General features: G+C 36.3%; 1 protein-coding gene across 1 annotated transcript in view; it reads right to left on the bottom strand.

Moving 5' to 3' along the window:
* The window catches only part of LOC137615380 (intersectin-1-like), a 377,240-nt gene that overhangs the window by 253,134 nt on the left and 105,455 nt on the right, over nucleotides 1-18,651 (bottom strand). Inside the window, exon 17 of the mRNA XM_068345199.1 lies at nucleotides 12,657-13,224. Within this exon, the coding sequence (XP_068201300.1) occupies nucleotides 12,657-13,224 (568 nt within the window). The remainder of the gene's footprint in view (nucleotides 1-12,656; nucleotides 13,225-18,651) is intronic.

The following is an 18,651-nucleotide window of genomic DNA, read 5'->3' as shown; positions in this document are numbered from 1 at the left end:
AGCGAAGGTGCATGGACTGTATTAAGGATGACCCTCGATCAAAGGGATTAACCGGTGGTGAAGAGTGGGACAGAGGTAGATGGAGAACGCTGGCTAGAAACATCGACCCCACATAAAGGTGGGAAAAGATGCAGACAAAGAATAATAATAATCTCATGCACCTTTGGATGTGATCTGTGTCTGAATCCCTGTCTCCATTTTGGATATTTGTCACATATATTTGTTTGGGGTTCCTGTAACTAATGTTCCACATACTTCAACAAGTAACTCCTTTATAAGAAGTCTATCACTCAAGTTCTATTGGGTGTTCATTTTGCAGGATACAGAATCTACTTGTTGCTCCTTACTAAGCCATGATATCTCTAATTACTGTTTAAACTGTATCAGCTGGCTTAATTCTTACTCCTATTTCTGCAGTTTGGTTCTACATCATCCTTTATCACTCAATATATTAAAAATGGGCTTTAGACATTTGTATCTCATGTTCCTGTTACAGTTTACACAGACCTGTCTGAGGACTTTTTCAAACTGTAATATTTCCATGTTAATTTCCTGAAAATAACACTGGCTTAGCCTCTTCAATCACCAGAATCACCAGTTTACAAGCAGAGAGAACAATGGCATATCATTTCTATACCACAATGGCTTTAATAACCTTTAAAACTACTTTATTAAGTTATCATCTTGATACCACAATGCATTTAATGACTTTCAAAATTACTTTCCTTGGTTAAATAGAGTGTTGCTACTTCAGGGAACATAAGGGCAAAAACTATTTCTTGTGTGACTCAATTAATCCCAAAAATTAATCTAAAGATATTTTCTATCACTAGCAGTGCTGAAGAAATATTAAAGAAGTTACAAAATATTGATATACTGCTATATAATGTTGCACAAAAAAAGAGACATCTATAGAATGCATAGGGGATCCCTCAAGAGAGTGATACTTATAAAGCAACAAGAATAAAGACCTCTTCTTGCAATTGATCTCTATTATCCGTTGACACCAGTTTAATAGTCTTCAGTATAATTTCAACTGTCCCAAAGTGTAAAAAGCTAACAATGAATGCATTTAACATATTTTTTTTTTTTTTTAGAATTAGCCTGCTACTGGTTGCCTCACAAATTCTTAAATTCAGTGCTGAAGAATATTTTGACTTGAGAAAAAAATTAATAAACAAATTAAGATTACAATGAAAATATAGTTTCATGTGTTAGGGCCTAAACAAGAGATATTTTACTTATATTTATATCAACTGCTGCATGCATTACAGTTGGTGCTGACACAAAAATCTATTAGTGCTCAAACCTAATATAGCTATACATTTTATCAATGAACGCAACAGGTGCTTACACCTAATCTATTAGTGCTCACATCTAATCTATGTAATGAACATCTTCTGTCAAGAAAAGCATTAGCTCACTTATCAGGATCACAAATTATCACGTGAAAGGGCATATCTCCACTCACTAGACAATGAAATGATAAGATTTGATAGAACAAAAAATGCTGTTGGTAAGTATGACATGAATTCATCATTAATAATTTATTAAAATGGAGATCTCAAGTAATTCTCATCATGTTACATGCTTTAAAAGAAGTTACTCAGGTTTTTATTAACGACTGATTTATCTGCACTGATAGTTATATAAGAACCTGAATGAAATCCAAATGAAAATAAACCTGTGCTTATATGTTTACATGCTTGCAATCAAAAATACTACTTTGACCAGTCATTACTATTATTGTAATAATTCAATTTATCAAAATGATGTACAGTACTCTTAATATGAATATGTTTAATTTGAGGATGAAAACAAGTAATACAATCATGCCATTTTAAAGAATGAAATTTCAAACTGCATAACAAAAATGTTGAAGACAAGAATCAAGGGCAACTATGCCATTCTGAGAATTACTATTTGACCTCCATAACAATCTAAAAATACCAAAGACAAAAACAAAAAATATCACTCTCAACTTGACTAATATTTACGGTAATCAAAATTCCACAAAATGTTAAGAAATATTCATCTTTAAATCCTTTATACAGCATTAGAGTAAGTCACAAAAAACACATTGTACAATATGGGGCAATCAATGTTGCTCTAGAGTGTGTAGCCTCAAGTGTAAAGGAATATGAGAGAAAACTAAATGCGATAATGAAGTGACTGAGGAATGATGAAAGTTTATGGAGTAATGAGTCAGAACGCAGATGACATCTCTACTGGTTGAACACAGTAACCTTGAAAAAAGTATACGAATAAGAATCACAATGAGAAGAGTGAATGTCAAAATAATTAATTCTCCTACAATGAACAGGTGGAAAAGGAAGGGCAAAATGTGTTCTTGTTATTTTGACAAAACATTTAATGTGTTTGTAATTTGATCTCATACGATGACGAGTATTATAAAATACAAGTTCATTACATTATGGCATTCTAATCTGTTCACACAGAGTGTCTGCTGCATATTTCTCTATAATTTTGTCTCCCTTCCCTCAGAAAGACTAGGAAATCGAACCTCAGAAGAGGTTTGGGCGTGCCTTGTACTCTCAACTGCCAAGTGCCAAGAGTTCCCAGCAGAAACTGGAGGCACCCTTTTTATGCTTGTGTGAATGAGGAACCTCTGTTTGGGCACGAGAGAAGCACTCGCTTTCCACCTTCAGGAGGAGGGCAACAACCACTTCTTCCCTTTTCCAGTTGTCCTTATATCAGAGGGCTATGGGAGTAATAAACATGAGGATCTGTAGTCAACTGCACCCACAGAAGTCAAAGCCAGGCTTGCAGGAGGTTAATTTAGCCACGACTTATGCTACAGCAGAAAGGACTGCACTATCCCATCAAGCAAGACCAAGACTGAAGATGTTGATTGATTGACTGATTGATTTGAAGTTTTCCCGCATCCTGACATAGAAGGTCATTGATGTCGATATCGTTTATTATAAGTAAAGAATAAAAAAAAAATCAAATTAAAACTATACAAGCAAATATGTCATCCTAAAAGTTAAATAACTTTCAGAAGACCTGCTTCTGAAGTAAATCTAAAAATGCCACTAGCATTGTACAACACACCATGTCCAAAAATCTTGGCAAGGATGAACCTTTCACCCTCACCTCGAGCCTCAAACAGATATCTATTTCTTTCAGTGCTAAAAGTGGGGCATTCAGTCAATAAATGCCTCACCGTCAATGATATCAAAGTCATAACAATATGATTGGCGTTGGCCAGTTAGCAGAAACTCATATGTCATCCGATTGTGTGACCATTATGCAGACGACTAAGAGAAGTCTCCCACCTTCGAGGTATCACGTTATAATTCCAAGGGGATATAACATATGTTATCTCTCTCATTTCATTTTCAATTAAATTATCCCAGTGCTGTTGCCAATTATGATAAATAAATTTTTAATTGCAGGATAAAAATCATTACAGACAATGGGATACCTTCTTAGTAGCAACTCAGCTGCAGCATTCTTTGCCAATGAATCTGCCTCCTCCTTTCCAGACACACCTACGTGCGCAAAATCGAACTCATAACTTTCACGCCAACAATTAAAAGCCACTCTAAAATTCTTAAAACTAAAGGGTTACTAAAATAAAAAAACTTCTAAAGCTTGTAGGGCACTTCTTTCATCACTAAAAATGGTAAAATTGCCCTCCTCTTTTAAAGCAGTTTTCTCAATAGTGATTAGTATACCATAAAATTTGGCAGTACATATGGAAGATAAAGAGGAAGTGCACCTTTACAATTAAAAGAACCACTATATACTCCAAATCCAATGTCAGCATCAGATTTGGAGCCATTAGTATACGGTATATAAATGTCGATTCCCTATGTTGTTCGACATGTTCCACAAAAAAAAAAGAGACCTGTCTTCTAATTCAGTTATGTTCTTTTTTTATACCAATAGAATATTTACAAAAAGATATCTCTGGTAATTTCCATGGAGGGGTTGGTGATATCCTAAATGGAAGAACTCTAGATCTTGCTATATCAAGACTGTTTGCAGTCTGACAGGCTAGATCTTGATGCCTGAGTAAACTCAAGTCAGAGATCGGTCTCAGTGTGGGATGATCTCTCTCAAGGAGCAGTATCAGTGAGAAGAGAGATCATGCGCGGTGTCCACAGTGTCTCAGGAATGTCCTAAGGCAGAAGAGGGACGAGGGTGGCTTCCAGTACGAGACTAAATACTGGTAGTAAGAGGACAAGCTTCTACATCTTGTACTGAAAAACCCTTACCTGGGGTTATGCTTTGGTACAGCGATGCTCCACCCATAAAACCATGCAAAGGAATTAGCCGTGGACTTGAGAGAGACCACCTGATTAGGCACGCTGTACTTTAGCAATTCCTTCCTCCTCTTCGGAGTGTAAGTTCCAATTGTTGTTACAGATCATGTGGTTATCGATTGCACGATCCCGATCATAAGGTTTCCAGTTGCAAATACTCTGTATGATTGTAAGGCTCTCAAACATGGTAAAAAATCATAACATTCCTGACTGTGGTAATCAATTGCAAGGTTCCCGATCTCAGTAAGCAATTATAAGATTTCCGATTGCAATAAACCATCGTAGGGTTCCTGATCGTGGTAAACAATCGTAAGGTTCCCTGATTGTGGCAAACAATTGTAAGGTTCCCCGATCGTAGTAAACCATTGTAACCTTTTCGATTGTGGTAAGCCATCGTAGGGTTGCTGATTGTGGTAAACAACTGTAAGGTTCCTAATCACGGTAAATGATCAAAGGTTCCTGATCACAGTAAACCTTCTTAGGGTTCCCAATAATAGAAACCGATCGTTAATTTCCCATGAGATACAGTAATCGTGGAGAACAAGCATGAGGCAATCCATTTGCAAGCCGCAAGAAAACCTCATAACACACACAAGAGATAGGAATGGTCATAGGTTTTTTTTCACTGTCTTGTGTAATGGAAGTCCCTGATAAATAACCCAAAGTGCCCGCTAACATACCAAAGAGAAAATGCACTGAACAACTGAAGCTCACTACGTAAAGTGTTCAATCGCATAACATCGAGAAAGTACTATTAACACCTGAACCTTGTACCAATAAGTATTCTCGGGAAAGTATGCATTTAAGATACTTAACCTCTCACCTTGCATAGGAAGAAATGTGACTGTTCTTTGTACATACCACTACTCATGGTATGTACCGCCATTCTTGGTATGCATCACTACTCTGGTATGAACTGCTAGTTTCTCTTGGTATGTACTACTCTTCTTGGTATGTTGATTGGAACTTTTAATCAGGGTATTGCATTAAGTATGAGACTGATTACTATTGCAAAGCATCATATACCAGTGTCTATTCCAGTAGGTGTGACTCTCAGTATGCAGTCTTTACCTGTCAAAAGCAAGTGGGAGATCCTCCAGGAATGAAAGGGAAGGGCAAAGGCATTATTCCTACCAACTGTGAGCACACTCATTCCTCTAAAAATAAGCACAGGTAGTTGATGCGTGAGCACATAACTAAAGGAGACCTGCTTCCACTCCTTAGGATGGGTAAATAAATAAGAGAGATCCTGTAACTCGCCTACTCTCTTTTCCTATGGTCAGGCTAGTAAAAAAGATAGACTTGAGTTAAATCCAAGTCAGACAACCTTCTTGAAGGTTCATATATGGTACATGTATGAGTCTGGAGAACGAGAGTCATGTCCCAGTCTGGGGTCCTAAAGTTCCAGGGTGGCCAAGACTATTCAAAACTCCTCACAAACATACACAACTCCCATGAGGACTACAGTTGAGGGGTAACCTTTGATAGCCTGGACTGAGAGGGGCTTCATTCGGCAAAGGAAGAAGAGAAAAGAAACAATCTGTGCTAGAGTTGCTCCAACCAGAGAAGTATTACTTCTACAATACCAATCACAGAAGGTGGTCCACTTCTCCTGGTAGACAACTGCAAAGGTCCATTAGAGGTACCTCGGACATCTGTGCAATGCCTGGTGAAAAGCCTTCACTCTGAGGAGATGCCGGAGAGCCTCCAACCTTGAAGTTCTAGCAATTTCAAGGAAAGTGTACCTGGCAGAGGAGTACGGACAATTGGGGTAGTTCTCTCAAGACCTGACTAGATGTACTAATAGATAGGGATACTACTCGTACTGGGGCTATCATCCTGAGTCTTGCCATAATCAACACTCGATTGATTAACTGACGGATCATGCTGAATGGAGGAAAGGCAAATGCATCAGGTAATCCCATGGGTCTTGAAAGGAATCTTTGAACACAGTCATGGGTCTGGAACCGGGGAGAAAGACAAGCGCAGCTTACGGTTTAGCCATATGGCAAACAGGTAATCCCAAGGGAACCGTACAGGGCAAGAAGCCACTCTACTACGCAAGGATGTAGGGACTATTCCGACCCTACAACCTACCCATGGAAAATGAGTGTCTGCCATTACATTCCTATTGCCTAGAATGCATTTGACTGACAACTCGATGACAATGAACATTGAACAGACGTGCATCCACTTTGTCAGCTTACAGAGAAAGTGACACCATGTTCCCTTACTAAATGACATAAGTCACTACGGTAGTGATGTCACTACTCATCGACACTGAGTAAATGTTTGCAGTACTACAAAGGCTGCTTGTATTTTAAGGACGTTGATATGCTGATGCATCTCTTCTCGTGACCAAACAGATCAGGTGTGCGACCACCACTCCTTCAACACATCTAAGAATAGTTACATGTATGGAGGAGGAGAGTTGAGCAAGAAGACTAGTGAAGTTTTCCTTGTTCAGCCACCAGGTAAGATCACCCAGAGACTCTTGTCCTCATTGGAACATAAATATGTGTGGGATCCTAGCCACACGGTCAGCGATCTCTTAAACACCACTGATGCAATCGTCTGATGGAAAGACTCGCTGCTGCCATGTCTATTAGCATGCCTAAATGTTTGTTGAATACACTTGTTCAAAGGAGAGAGGTCAATAACCTGTCTCCAGTCCCCAGTTGACTTCTCCACTAGAACGAGTTGACTGCTGAAGGCCTAATACTCTTCTTGAACAAATTCTTCTCCAACATCCCTTTCACCACTGTCGCAAGGGAATGGCTTTCGCTGATGTTGAAGGATTGGATGAGAACTCGATCCTGAAAGAGTAGTGAAATAATCATCATAACAGGACACTCATTACCCACCACTTGACCTCATCTCTCTACCAGGTTACCCACAAGCATCCCCTACTCTTCAGCAGTGGATTGGGGAATGCTGGCATTAGTATTACCCTCTCCCTCCCTTATTTGGCAATGACTTTAGCCCCACCCTTCCTGAAGGTATCAGGTTGAGCGGCTTGAAAAGGTGGTGCATGCACAGGCTCCTTTCAGGAAAAAGTTGTGGGCAGTCCTGATCAGATCTAGAAATACTGTAGGCATGTGGCGGCCTTCCTTGCACTCGATCCCCAGAGGCTTGGCAGAACCTGAGGGTTTGGCTGCAGTTCCTTTTGAAGGGCCAGAGCCATTAAAGGAAGCTGCATGCTGGAGCAGTACTCTTGGGCTTTGAGGTACCACAGGGGACACCACCAGGACACAGCCATGCCATTCAATAATGACACCACAGGATAGTATCACTGCGGATATCGGGAGAGTGGTAACCTTAGCTAACAGATCCCTCAATAAAGTCATAGAGGGACTACGCACTACCAGAACCTGAAAAAGCAACCGATGCAGATCAGAAGGCTCCTTTCGTCTGTCCCCACTAGTCTAAAAAAAAAAAAAAAACAGAGGGCTGGAGAGGAAAATTGAAAACATTTTTCCAATAAAATGTCAAGTAAAAAAAATATCAGAAAAGAAGATAACAGGATAACCTACATCACAAAGAAGGATGATTCCAGCGAGATGCCTTTGTGCAGGCTGAGGACTGTGCAGACGAGTTCTTTTATTTGTTATATAACAGTCATCCCATGGTGTGGAAGTAAGGTATTTTATGATTATTAACTTTGTAAGAAAAACAAAAATCTTATGAGGCTTAAATTTTTTGGCTATCCAATGAAATGACAGGATGAACACAATAATTGTAATTTCTTGAAATGTTCACACAACACATTTTGCCCCTTTTCATGAACTATTTACCAGTTGAAAAAAAAACTTCTCAAAGTATACTGTACTGTAATAATTAAGGAAACATGAACTGTTATACTTAGTCCAATGGATAGATTTCATATGCAAAAATCATAATGTAAATCCATTAGAACTAAAGTAATAGAAAGAACAGAGGAAGCTTTTGATGAAAATAATCTTAAATAAATAATGATCATGTGTTTTGTCATAAATCTTAATAGGGTAACGGGATACTTTCATTCCTATATCATGGATATCGACACTTAATGGCAAGATGAAGGGAGACAATGATATTCTAAGTGACACCCAGGTTACGGGCTTCTTCTTGTTTACATATTTGCTATGGAATAGACTCATAATTTGCTTATCTATTCTAAAACCAAGTTCTCTCTACAAAAAGGCAAAATGAATGAAAGGAATATCTAAACATTTATAAACATAAATCTTCCCTTTGCAACACTGTGTAACTTCCTGCATTGATATCCTATACCATACATACTTTAAGCAAAAGAGCATCAATATCCTATACTATAAATACTTCAAGCAAATAGCTCTAACTAACTTCTCCCTCTATCACATAAGAAAAATCAAGTAACTTCTCCCTCTAAGCACAATATCTCCAAACAAACATGACCCTTTTATGTACTACAACCCCTTTCATTGGCTACGTGTGTAAAATCATTGGGTATTCAATGTTTTGTCTACAGTATATGTACATGGTGTTTACTTTATTTCAACCAAATAATTCTCAAAATTACGATAAACTTTCTACAACAATTTCAGACTACTGTATTACACTAATAAAAATATCCTGCTTATAAGACAGCAGGCACAGTGGTGTTGTGAGTTGTAAAAAGAGATGTTAAAAGTGATAAAGCCGTTGGTGTAAAGCAATCATAATAAGGACGTCCTCCTGATATTTCAATACTCTGATACTAATTTAAATGTTCAAAATAACATTCATAAATGCTAGAGGCCTGTCATATTCCATAACAAATACATTACATAAGCTACACAGTAGCTGCTCAGTGTCACTGATGACAGACATGAATAGGGGGTCTTAAGCTTAAATTCTCAGGTATACTTAGCAGAATTACACTTGACTGCCATCTGAAAAACTCCATATGGTTGACTGGAAACCCAGCCAATCACAGGTGGTGGTGTTATGGAAGAAACGAAATCACCAACTTGAAGATGTGTGTACTGGGATGTATGAAATGAGGAAGAGCAAATCAAACTTGAAAAAGTTGAAAATAAACTGAAACAAGAATAATCACAGAGATTTATCACATGATTTATAACCCTACAACTGGGATGCAATTCAACTGTAAAATCAAACAGCTGTATGAAAAGAGATACATCTTTCTGGTTGATCTACAATCTACCACCACCTCAATATCAAATAATCTAATGGGAAATGATTGTTTATACTATATCCATGTTCCATAAATATAACTCATTTCACTTAAACTGGACTGCCTGGAATGAGGAAGTGTTAGCTAAAAATAGTCAGCAACCAAAGAATAAACCTTGAATCTTTACAGAGAGTATCTCTGCACAGAGGGTTCTTACTATCTTAATATAAAAATGGTCTCAGCAATCTGAAACTGATGCAACCACACAAAATACTCAACAGGGGTTGGAAGGGATTATCTCAATCACTATAATTAGACCATCTATAATAGTGGAAGGTGGGGTTTCTTTATAATTATACTACAAAAATTCTAGTTACCAGAAGAAAATATAATCCTCCACTTGCTTGTATTTTCATAGAGCTGCAATTCTAACAAAATAATAAGGTTTGTATTTAAGGAATATTGAAATTAAATTAATTGTGTGTGCATCAATTTCCTGCACATTCCTTTTATCATATTTATGCCAACCATTAATTAGGTAGGACACATGTAATTCTATTATTCTTGTCCAATTAAGGATTGATAAAATGGTAATAAAATAAATATCTTCAAAGTTCATACTGTATTATATTTCCATATACCCTGATGTTCTTGTGGCTGCTTGCTAAAGGTGATAGGAATATTTTGTGTTAAGAAAAATTAATCTATTTAACCTGTTTAAACAGGAGTGTGTTGTAACCTGGAGAATAAATGGCAACAAACAAACGTGCAAATGGTCGATATGGAGCTAAAAAGACACTCTTTAGCTATGGTAAGCAACTCTTCTAGGAGAAGGACACTCCAGAGTCAAACCATTGTTCTTTAGTCTAAGGTAGTGCTTTAGCCTCTGTTCCATGGTGCTCTACTGTCTTGAATTACTTGTTCTCTTGCTTGAGGATACACTCATGAACACCATTCTATCTGTTTACTTATTCTCTTTACTATGGTCTCAATTCCTGCTTTTCAGTCCACTCTCCATGCAATAGAAATGCTCTCTTTTAATACTTGCTCATCTATCAAAAGTGTTTTTAATTCTTCTTCATCTCCCACTTGTTGCTACAGCAACACTATGGTTTGTTAAATAAGGGACTCCTTCTATAGGCAAATACCATCTGAGTAAATTTCAAAACTTCTTTTTTCTAATGTGGAATTTATCCTCAGCTAACACTTCCTTTCCCGACAGTACAAAATAAGTAAAATAAAAGGGTATTGTATGGACACATCCTACTAAATTATCTACAAGATTATTCTTCTATCCTGCTACGCTATAAATGATTTACAAGTCTACTCCAGTTTTCAATGAAGCAATATTAATCTAGAAATAACCTTCTCTGAAGACACAATCATTCTTCTAATTATGGTACCTCTTCAAATAATATAGACTGTAGAACTAAAACAAATCATATAATACTGACAATTTCAAGTATAATGTAAAGAAAAAAAAAAAACTAGGGTTGACTAGATATTTTCTTGAAGCACGATACACTATATTCTAACAATTTTAAAAGATGAAATATGAGCAAGTTTGAGCAAAGATATACAGTTCCTTGAAAACCATAAGAATGTGTTCTTCAAAGATGCATTGACTATAGATTTCAGATGATGTACCAAGACAACAGGAAACTTTATCAGTTACTTAGTTTTCTTCTGAAAATTGACTCGACGTACTTTCTTAAGAGCTGATGCTCACAGTCTCTTTACCGATATGTGACACTGCAAATCACTTGTATGATAAGGCTTTTTCACTTGATTGATTTTTCTCTGAATGTTTTTAATACAGAACATCCTCTTCAATAATATGTAAGAGATAAACTCATGCATGCTATTTTCCAGAAATTGGAAATATCACAGACGTTAGCATGACAATGTGTTCCAAACTATTTATTATTGCTCATGTCTACTTGAAAAATTGTTAGACAATAAAGTACAGTATTTCAAAATCTTTCAATGTCTATTAACTGTTACATAATTCTTCTTTCCAAACAAAAGTTTATGAAGAATCAAATATCCTTAAGTTTCCATTTGAACAATACTGCCGACAAAATATATTTAATTCATTATCCCACCATATTGAAGGGATGCTTTTTAACCACAAGCGCTCTTCACCATCGCCTTTTTCCTACAGGACCCAAGGACTTTACATATGGGGAAAATTTTCTTTTATCTTTTATTTTAGCAGAACTTCCTTTAAGAATGAAAAAGTAAATGAGTTCCTGGTAATTTCATTGAAATATTTCTATTTTACAACCATGGACACACTTTCGCTTCATTGGGTTGACGGTTGTTAGTCTACTGTATATGTTAATCAAAGTAATCTTATTATTAACTGAAGAAACTTCAGTTGAAGATAAAGTTGACGGCTGAAGACAACGCTCCTTTACATATCTCACTGGAAATTTTCTTGATATTCTACACCACTACATGCAACAATTTCAAGAAAATTACTAACTTTCTTCACCCCATTTTCCTAGAACAACATTTTAACTAAAAACAATATCTCTCCCATACATACAGCTGTTTTATTCACGGTTTTATTATCAATAATAAACTAAAACAAGCAAATAACAAGAACTCTAAAGTATGTGGAAAGTTTTGAAATATAGAGAAAGAATTAAGTACATGTACATATAAAGTATTCACATTAGAGCACATATACGTTACTTACTACTCACTTGAAAGACTTTCAAACTATGAGTTATCTTCAAGGAAATGATGCTAAGTATTGTAATAGGAGGGAATTGATGGCCAAGGAATTATATTCTATTTCAGTGACCTATCTTTAACTAGATATGCAAAACTGATTATAGAACATGACAATACTGAATCTTTTTTATCTTGATACCTACTGATGATAGTTTTTTTTATAAATGTTTCAGACATAACAAGAACAAGGATCATTAGGCAAGTAAAATGCACACTGAAAGATACTTTTACATGACGTAAAAGAACAAGTGACGCTTTGGAAAGGAAAATTTTGCAAGGTGCAAGTATCAAAGCCAAACCAAGAATCATGTTACAATATATATAAAAAAAAGAAGTGGCCACGGTGGGATACTGTAGCATGATACTTCTAATACCAAATATTATAAATGATATAAAAGACATTATAATGCCATGATAAAGTACCAAGCAGTGTACATGTGTAAAGACATAAGATGGTGATGGTGGATGTGTGTTTAAGGGTATACCTGAATGTGTAGAGGAAGTGATGGTAGTGGTGGTAGTAGTGGTTGGGGTGATGGTAGTAGTAGTAGAGAATGCCCCCCAAGGGGCAATGGTAGTAGTGGTGGTAGTGATGGAGGAGGGGATTGTGGTTGTGTGGATCCCCCGGCCCACATCACTACTGGTATTACTAGTGATGATTGAATTGGAATCCCAGACACCATCATCCCCAGAGTTTTGGGAACTAAAATGGGCTGGGGGACATGCCTCCTCCTCATTTACAATGCCATTGTTGGCCATAGAGGGCATGGTGGTGGTGGTAGTACTAGCGGAAGGGGGCGGGGGTCGTGCTGGAGGTAGATGCTTTTCGGATGTTTCCGGAAGTTGATCCTGTGCAGGCTGCGGACTACTGTTGGGAAGGTCGTTACCTTCCCCTCTGCTACTTGGCCATGCATCTTTGGGCTCACTGTGGGGCCATGCACTATTCCAGTCACTAGCCCCACCACTGCCAATTCCTTTACCTGCCCATGCTGCGCTCGGTGTATCCCCCCACGCAGCGTCCGGATTCACAAGCTTCTCTCGCAGTCTTAAAACCTGCAGAAAATTTTTCATCTAGAAACTAAAGCCACAAAAATAAATGACGTAATTATAAAAATAAAATCTTGGTATTGTACTTACTAGAGCTATGAGCAACCTTAATCTAATCTATCAACTCTAATTAACAACATAAACAAATGGGAAATTGCTGTATCATATTTGCATGAACATTTAATAAATTGCTCATTAATTTTACAAATGAAGAGAAGTGAAGGCATGGTCAGTAAGAATAAAAATCCCATTGCTCTACTCATATGAAACCAAATCCTAACTGATGAAGTATATGTGCTACACATCATAAGCTGCATCTTCAAGAATTAACCCAAGTTACAAAATTAATTCTATTATCAACAGCACATTTGGAAAAAATACGAGTAAAAAAAAAGCTACTACTTTTGGGCCTTGTAACAAGCACATAATTCCTCATAAAACAAGGTCTTTGGAATTATATAAAGTACAGTACTTTATACTAACTTCAGAAATTTGTATAGCTCAGAAAGTTCTTTTATATACACCGGAAAAAGAAGTAAGGTTATGTCACTGACTGGTAACCATTAGCTACAATGCACCCCACCCTGCAGATACTAAGTATAGCATTATTTTGCATCACTCCGATATAAGAACCTTGGCCCTCCCTCAAAACCAATTATTATCACCATGAAGCGCAATCAGATTATCCAAGTGATGATATATCAATTGATGATATGGAAAACGTTAGTCATGTTTTGCTTTGTAAAATAAAATCTAAAAAATACTACCGTATTGGCAAATTGGGAATATAAGATACTGACAAATGAGAGACCTTTGAAAACTATATAAATAATATAAATAGCTTTCATTCAGCTACTAATGCAAATAAATACTGTCTCCATTGCATGATTAAAAGTGAGACATACAAATCCCAATGTACAGTATGCAGGGTCACCAACATTTCTCGTTGTTGAAGAAACTGTAATTGCAATACATTACAAATGAAACTTTACTTTTAAAAAACTGATTTGTACTTAATTAAATAACGTTTTTTTTTTTACAACACAAAATTCCAACAGCATGAAGGATTACTGTACTCCCAATTTAAACACGATGCTAACAAAAGTGGTGTTATTCAGTGTACAGTACAATAATTCAAATACTTCTTCTTTATTCTAGATTACATGAATTGTGTAATAAAATGGAAATAATACTATATAGAATTCTAATATTTTCCCTATACAGGTGATTTGACCATTTCTAAAAATGTTCAAATTTTTCTAAACTGCATATTGTACACATGTTTTATGTGTATAAAAACAATACTCACTCTGTTTTTATTTTGGTAACAGTATTTTGCTACTTCATGGAAATAAACAAATTGTGACTTGGGTTTCTTGATGTTATTAATTTGTTTGTTACTTATTTGGTTTTTAGCTTATAAAAGTTAGTACCTGGCATAACCCAGCATTTCTCGCAAAGTATATGGATCTGAATGATCCTTACATTCATCCAAGGTAAGTTTTTGATTAGATTAAGTACAAAATCCTTGACAGCTACAGTACAGTAACTGCATTTGTATTCAAACTGATAACACTTTCATGTTACATGGTCATGGATTAAGGGAATATTTCAGAAACATGTATACTTGCCTTTTTAGTTTGCCTAGGGTACAGTACAGTACTTTAATCTCACAAAGCATTTCAATATTAATCTCAATACTTTGCATTCTGTAATCAATAAAATCTTCAGTCATTACTACTGCATATGGTATCTGAATAAATTCAAAAGCATACACAGATGCTAAGTCACCACAATAATTCAATGTATACTAAAGGTTTTGCAACATTTATTCTAATAAATTTATCTCTAGTATGTAATTTTTTTTCCTTATCAGAATATGAACTAATTTGAAGAATAATTAATTAAGAGAATGCAGATTTCAACAAACCATAATACAAATGCTATTTCTATTTCATAATTAAACTTTCTCTAATTAGAATTTAGACAAATTATTTTTTGTGCAGTACTTATATATTGTATACATGTTTACATCTTCACAAGTTAACGGTTAGCAAGGGATACAAAAATAGCATGCAGTGCAGTTGAATAATTAAATGAAGTCTCTAGAAAAACCAAGCATGTCTCTCTCACTTTGGATAACAACAAAACCAACATTTATTGGATAAGATCCAAAAGAGCATTTCTTATTAGTCATAGGTAAATGTAATTATATGAAACCACTTAGGCATACCAATCAGTGCTACAACTGTAGATGCCATGCACACCTACTTCACCAGGACAGGGGGTGATAATTACAAAGGCCCTTGGTAGCAGAGGGTTGTCACCCGATACACTAAAAACTGTGTATTTAAATCCTTAACATTTTTTTGTAATAATACACAATGGGTTTACCAACTGAAAAAAATACAAATAAAACCTCCTACCTTGGTATATCCAGTAGAACTATTTGCTGTATAATAAGCATAATTTAAAGTTTTATTTCTTCTTGAGAGGAAAATTTTATATATAAAAAAAGTTTTAGATTAAAAATATTTTCTTCTTAATTCAGTGGTCACTTGTACCTGAAGTACTTTGGCCTTCCAAATAGTAGCATTAGCAACTTGAATTCTTTACATACAATTACGAACATCTTACATTATGAATCTTGTGAAAACAAATTCAATGAAAACAATCCTAATAACTCTACAGCATATTCATGTACTAAACCCTTTCACAATACTTGAAATAAACAAGAAACGGTGAGAAAACTTTTACATCTTTAAATAATCTTTAGAAAAACTTTATAAATTATATAAACACTGTACTTGCAAAAAAATATGCACCCCAATGATTTTTTATTGTTAAAATTAATTAAATAAAATGAACAAAGCTCATGATTCCATTAAATAGATGTATGTTTCTCCTTACTTTATCAGACCAATGTCTGACTTGAAATTACACCACATAAACAAAATAGCCTTGATGCACAATAAACCTATTGCTTATAAACAGCCCACCATCATGGTCTATACAGTACGCCAACCAGACACTGCAATCATTGAGGAAAAAAGGTGATAGTTACAACTGAACATGCACAGATAGATCTCCAGGTCTCCAGCAGAAATACCTATTATTAAACATGTGTCTGTACTGACAAGCACTTTTTTCATCAAAAGGCCATTGTTAGGAAGACACTGAATTTTTTGTTTAATCCATTCTTTCTCATTCAAGAATTCTATGTTTTTTGGGGGGAATTTGGCCCTATTTCAAAGATGGAGAATAATTACTAATAATCATCATTGGTCTAAGTATTATCAAACTGATATTGGGAAAAAGAACACCCTGGTCTAATAATAAAACTTTTGCTGTTGAAAAAAAGTACAAAGTCTCCTGTCAAGTTTGCATTCCACAATATATCAGATGTTAATTATTTAAGAAAAGGATATGACAACTAGTAGTGGTGAAGGTGCCATTTGTTCAGTTTTCTAAAGACTGTTGATTTTGACTATCATTTTTAATGAAGCATGTTTTGTGTTGTACTAATTTACCTGTTCACTCTAAGCATAACTTCATTAATAAACCTACCTTAGTAGTAGTTTGTCAATTCATATATCTATTATTGTCTTGAACCTATTTAACTTGCACACTGGAATTGCTACATTTGTTAATTATGCCTCTAGTTCTTTAGTTTGGAAACCAACAAAATAAAGGTGAAATAATAAAATAAATAAAACAGAGATAAGACTGCAGGAACTATATAACTTATTACTTAACCGAGGTAGCAACAAGCATAAAAATCTAATAAATATGATATTTTAATTATAAAATAAATTTTTGAATATACTTACCCGGTGAATATATAATAGCTGCAACTCTGCGGCTCGACAGACAACATACTCAAAAAACTCGCGAGCGATCGCTATGCAGGTTGCGGGTGTGCCCACCAGCGCCAACTGTCGGCCAGATACCACTCTTGTATGTAAACAAAACCTTCAATTCTTCTCGTCCCGCTGCGTCTCTATTGGGGAGGAAGGGAGGGTCATTTAATTTATATATTCACCGGGTAAGTATATTCAAAAATTTATTTTATAATTAAAATATCATTTTTAAATATTTAACTTAGCCGGTGAATATATAATAGCTGATTCACACCCAAGGAGGTGGGTAGAGACCAGAGTTAATATGTTTACAGCGTATAAGATAAGAGTTTTTTCATTTTGACAGTTATCAATATAACAAAACCAAAATAAATAGGTACCTGGTAAGGAAGTTGACTTAGACGATTACTCTGCCTTGTAAGTCTGTCTTCCTCACGGAGCCCAGCGATCCTCTTAGGATGCTGACAGACTCCCAGGAGCTGAAGTATCAAGGGCTGCAACCCATACAACAGGACCTCATCAAACCCCTAATCTGGGCGCTCTCAAGAAATGACTTTGACCACCCGCCAAATCAACCAGGATGCGAAAGGCTTCTTAGCCTTCTGAACAACCAATAAAAACAATATTAAAAACATTTCAAGAGACAGATTAAAAGGATATGGAATTAGGGAAGTGTAGTGGTTGAGCCCTCACCCACTACTGCACTCGCTGCTACGAATGGACCCAGTGTGTAGCAGTCCTCGTAAAGAGTCTGGACATCTTTCAAGTAAAATGACGCGAACACTGACTTGCTTCTCCAAAAGGTCGCGTCCATGATACTTAGCAGAGATCTATTTTGCTTGAAGGCCACGGAAGTTGCTATAGCTCTAATCTCGTGCGTCTTAACCTTAAGCAAAGATCGGTCTTCCTCACTTAAGTGTGAATGAGCTTCTCGTATTAACAATCTGATAAAATATGACAAAGCATTCTTTGACATAGGTAAGGATGGTTTCTTAACCGAACACCATAACGCTTCAGATTTACCTCTTAAAGGCTTAGTACAAGCTAAATAGAACTTAAGAGCTCTAACGGGGCATAATACTCTCTCTAACTCGTTGCCTACGATCTTCGATAAGCTAGGAATATCAAAAGATTTAGGCCAAGGACGAGAAGGCAGTTCATTCTTGGCTAGGAAACCAAGTTGAAGAGAACAAGTGGCTTTTTCTGTCGAAAAACCGATGTTCTTGCTGAAGGCATGAAGCTCACTGACTCTTTTAGCTGAGGCCAAGCACACCAGGAAAAGAGTCTTAAGAGTGAGATCCTTCAGGGAGGCTGAATGTAAAGGCTCAAACCTGTCTGACATGAGGAATCTTAGGACCACGTCTAAATTCCATCCAGGTGTAGCCAAACGACGTTCCTTAGAGGTCTCAAAAGACTTAAGGAGATCTTGTAGATCTTTATTGTTGGAAAGATCTAAGCCTCTATGCCGGAAGACCGAAGCCAACATGCTCCTGTAGCCCTTGATCGTGGGAGCTGAAAGGGAGCGAACTCTTCTCAGGTATAAGAGAAAATCAGCGATTTGGGCTACAGAGGT

The sequence above is a fragment of the Palaemon carinicauda genome, chromosome 21 (assembly GCF_036898095.1).
Source record: "Palaemon carinicauda isolate YSFRI2023 chromosome 21, ASM3689809v2, whole genome shotgun sequence".
Lineage (NCBI taxonomy): Eukaryota > Metazoa > Arthropoda > Malacostraca > Decapoda > Palaemonidae > Palaemon > Palaemon carinicauda.
This window is presented reverse-complemented; position numbering and strand designations above follow the sequence as displayed.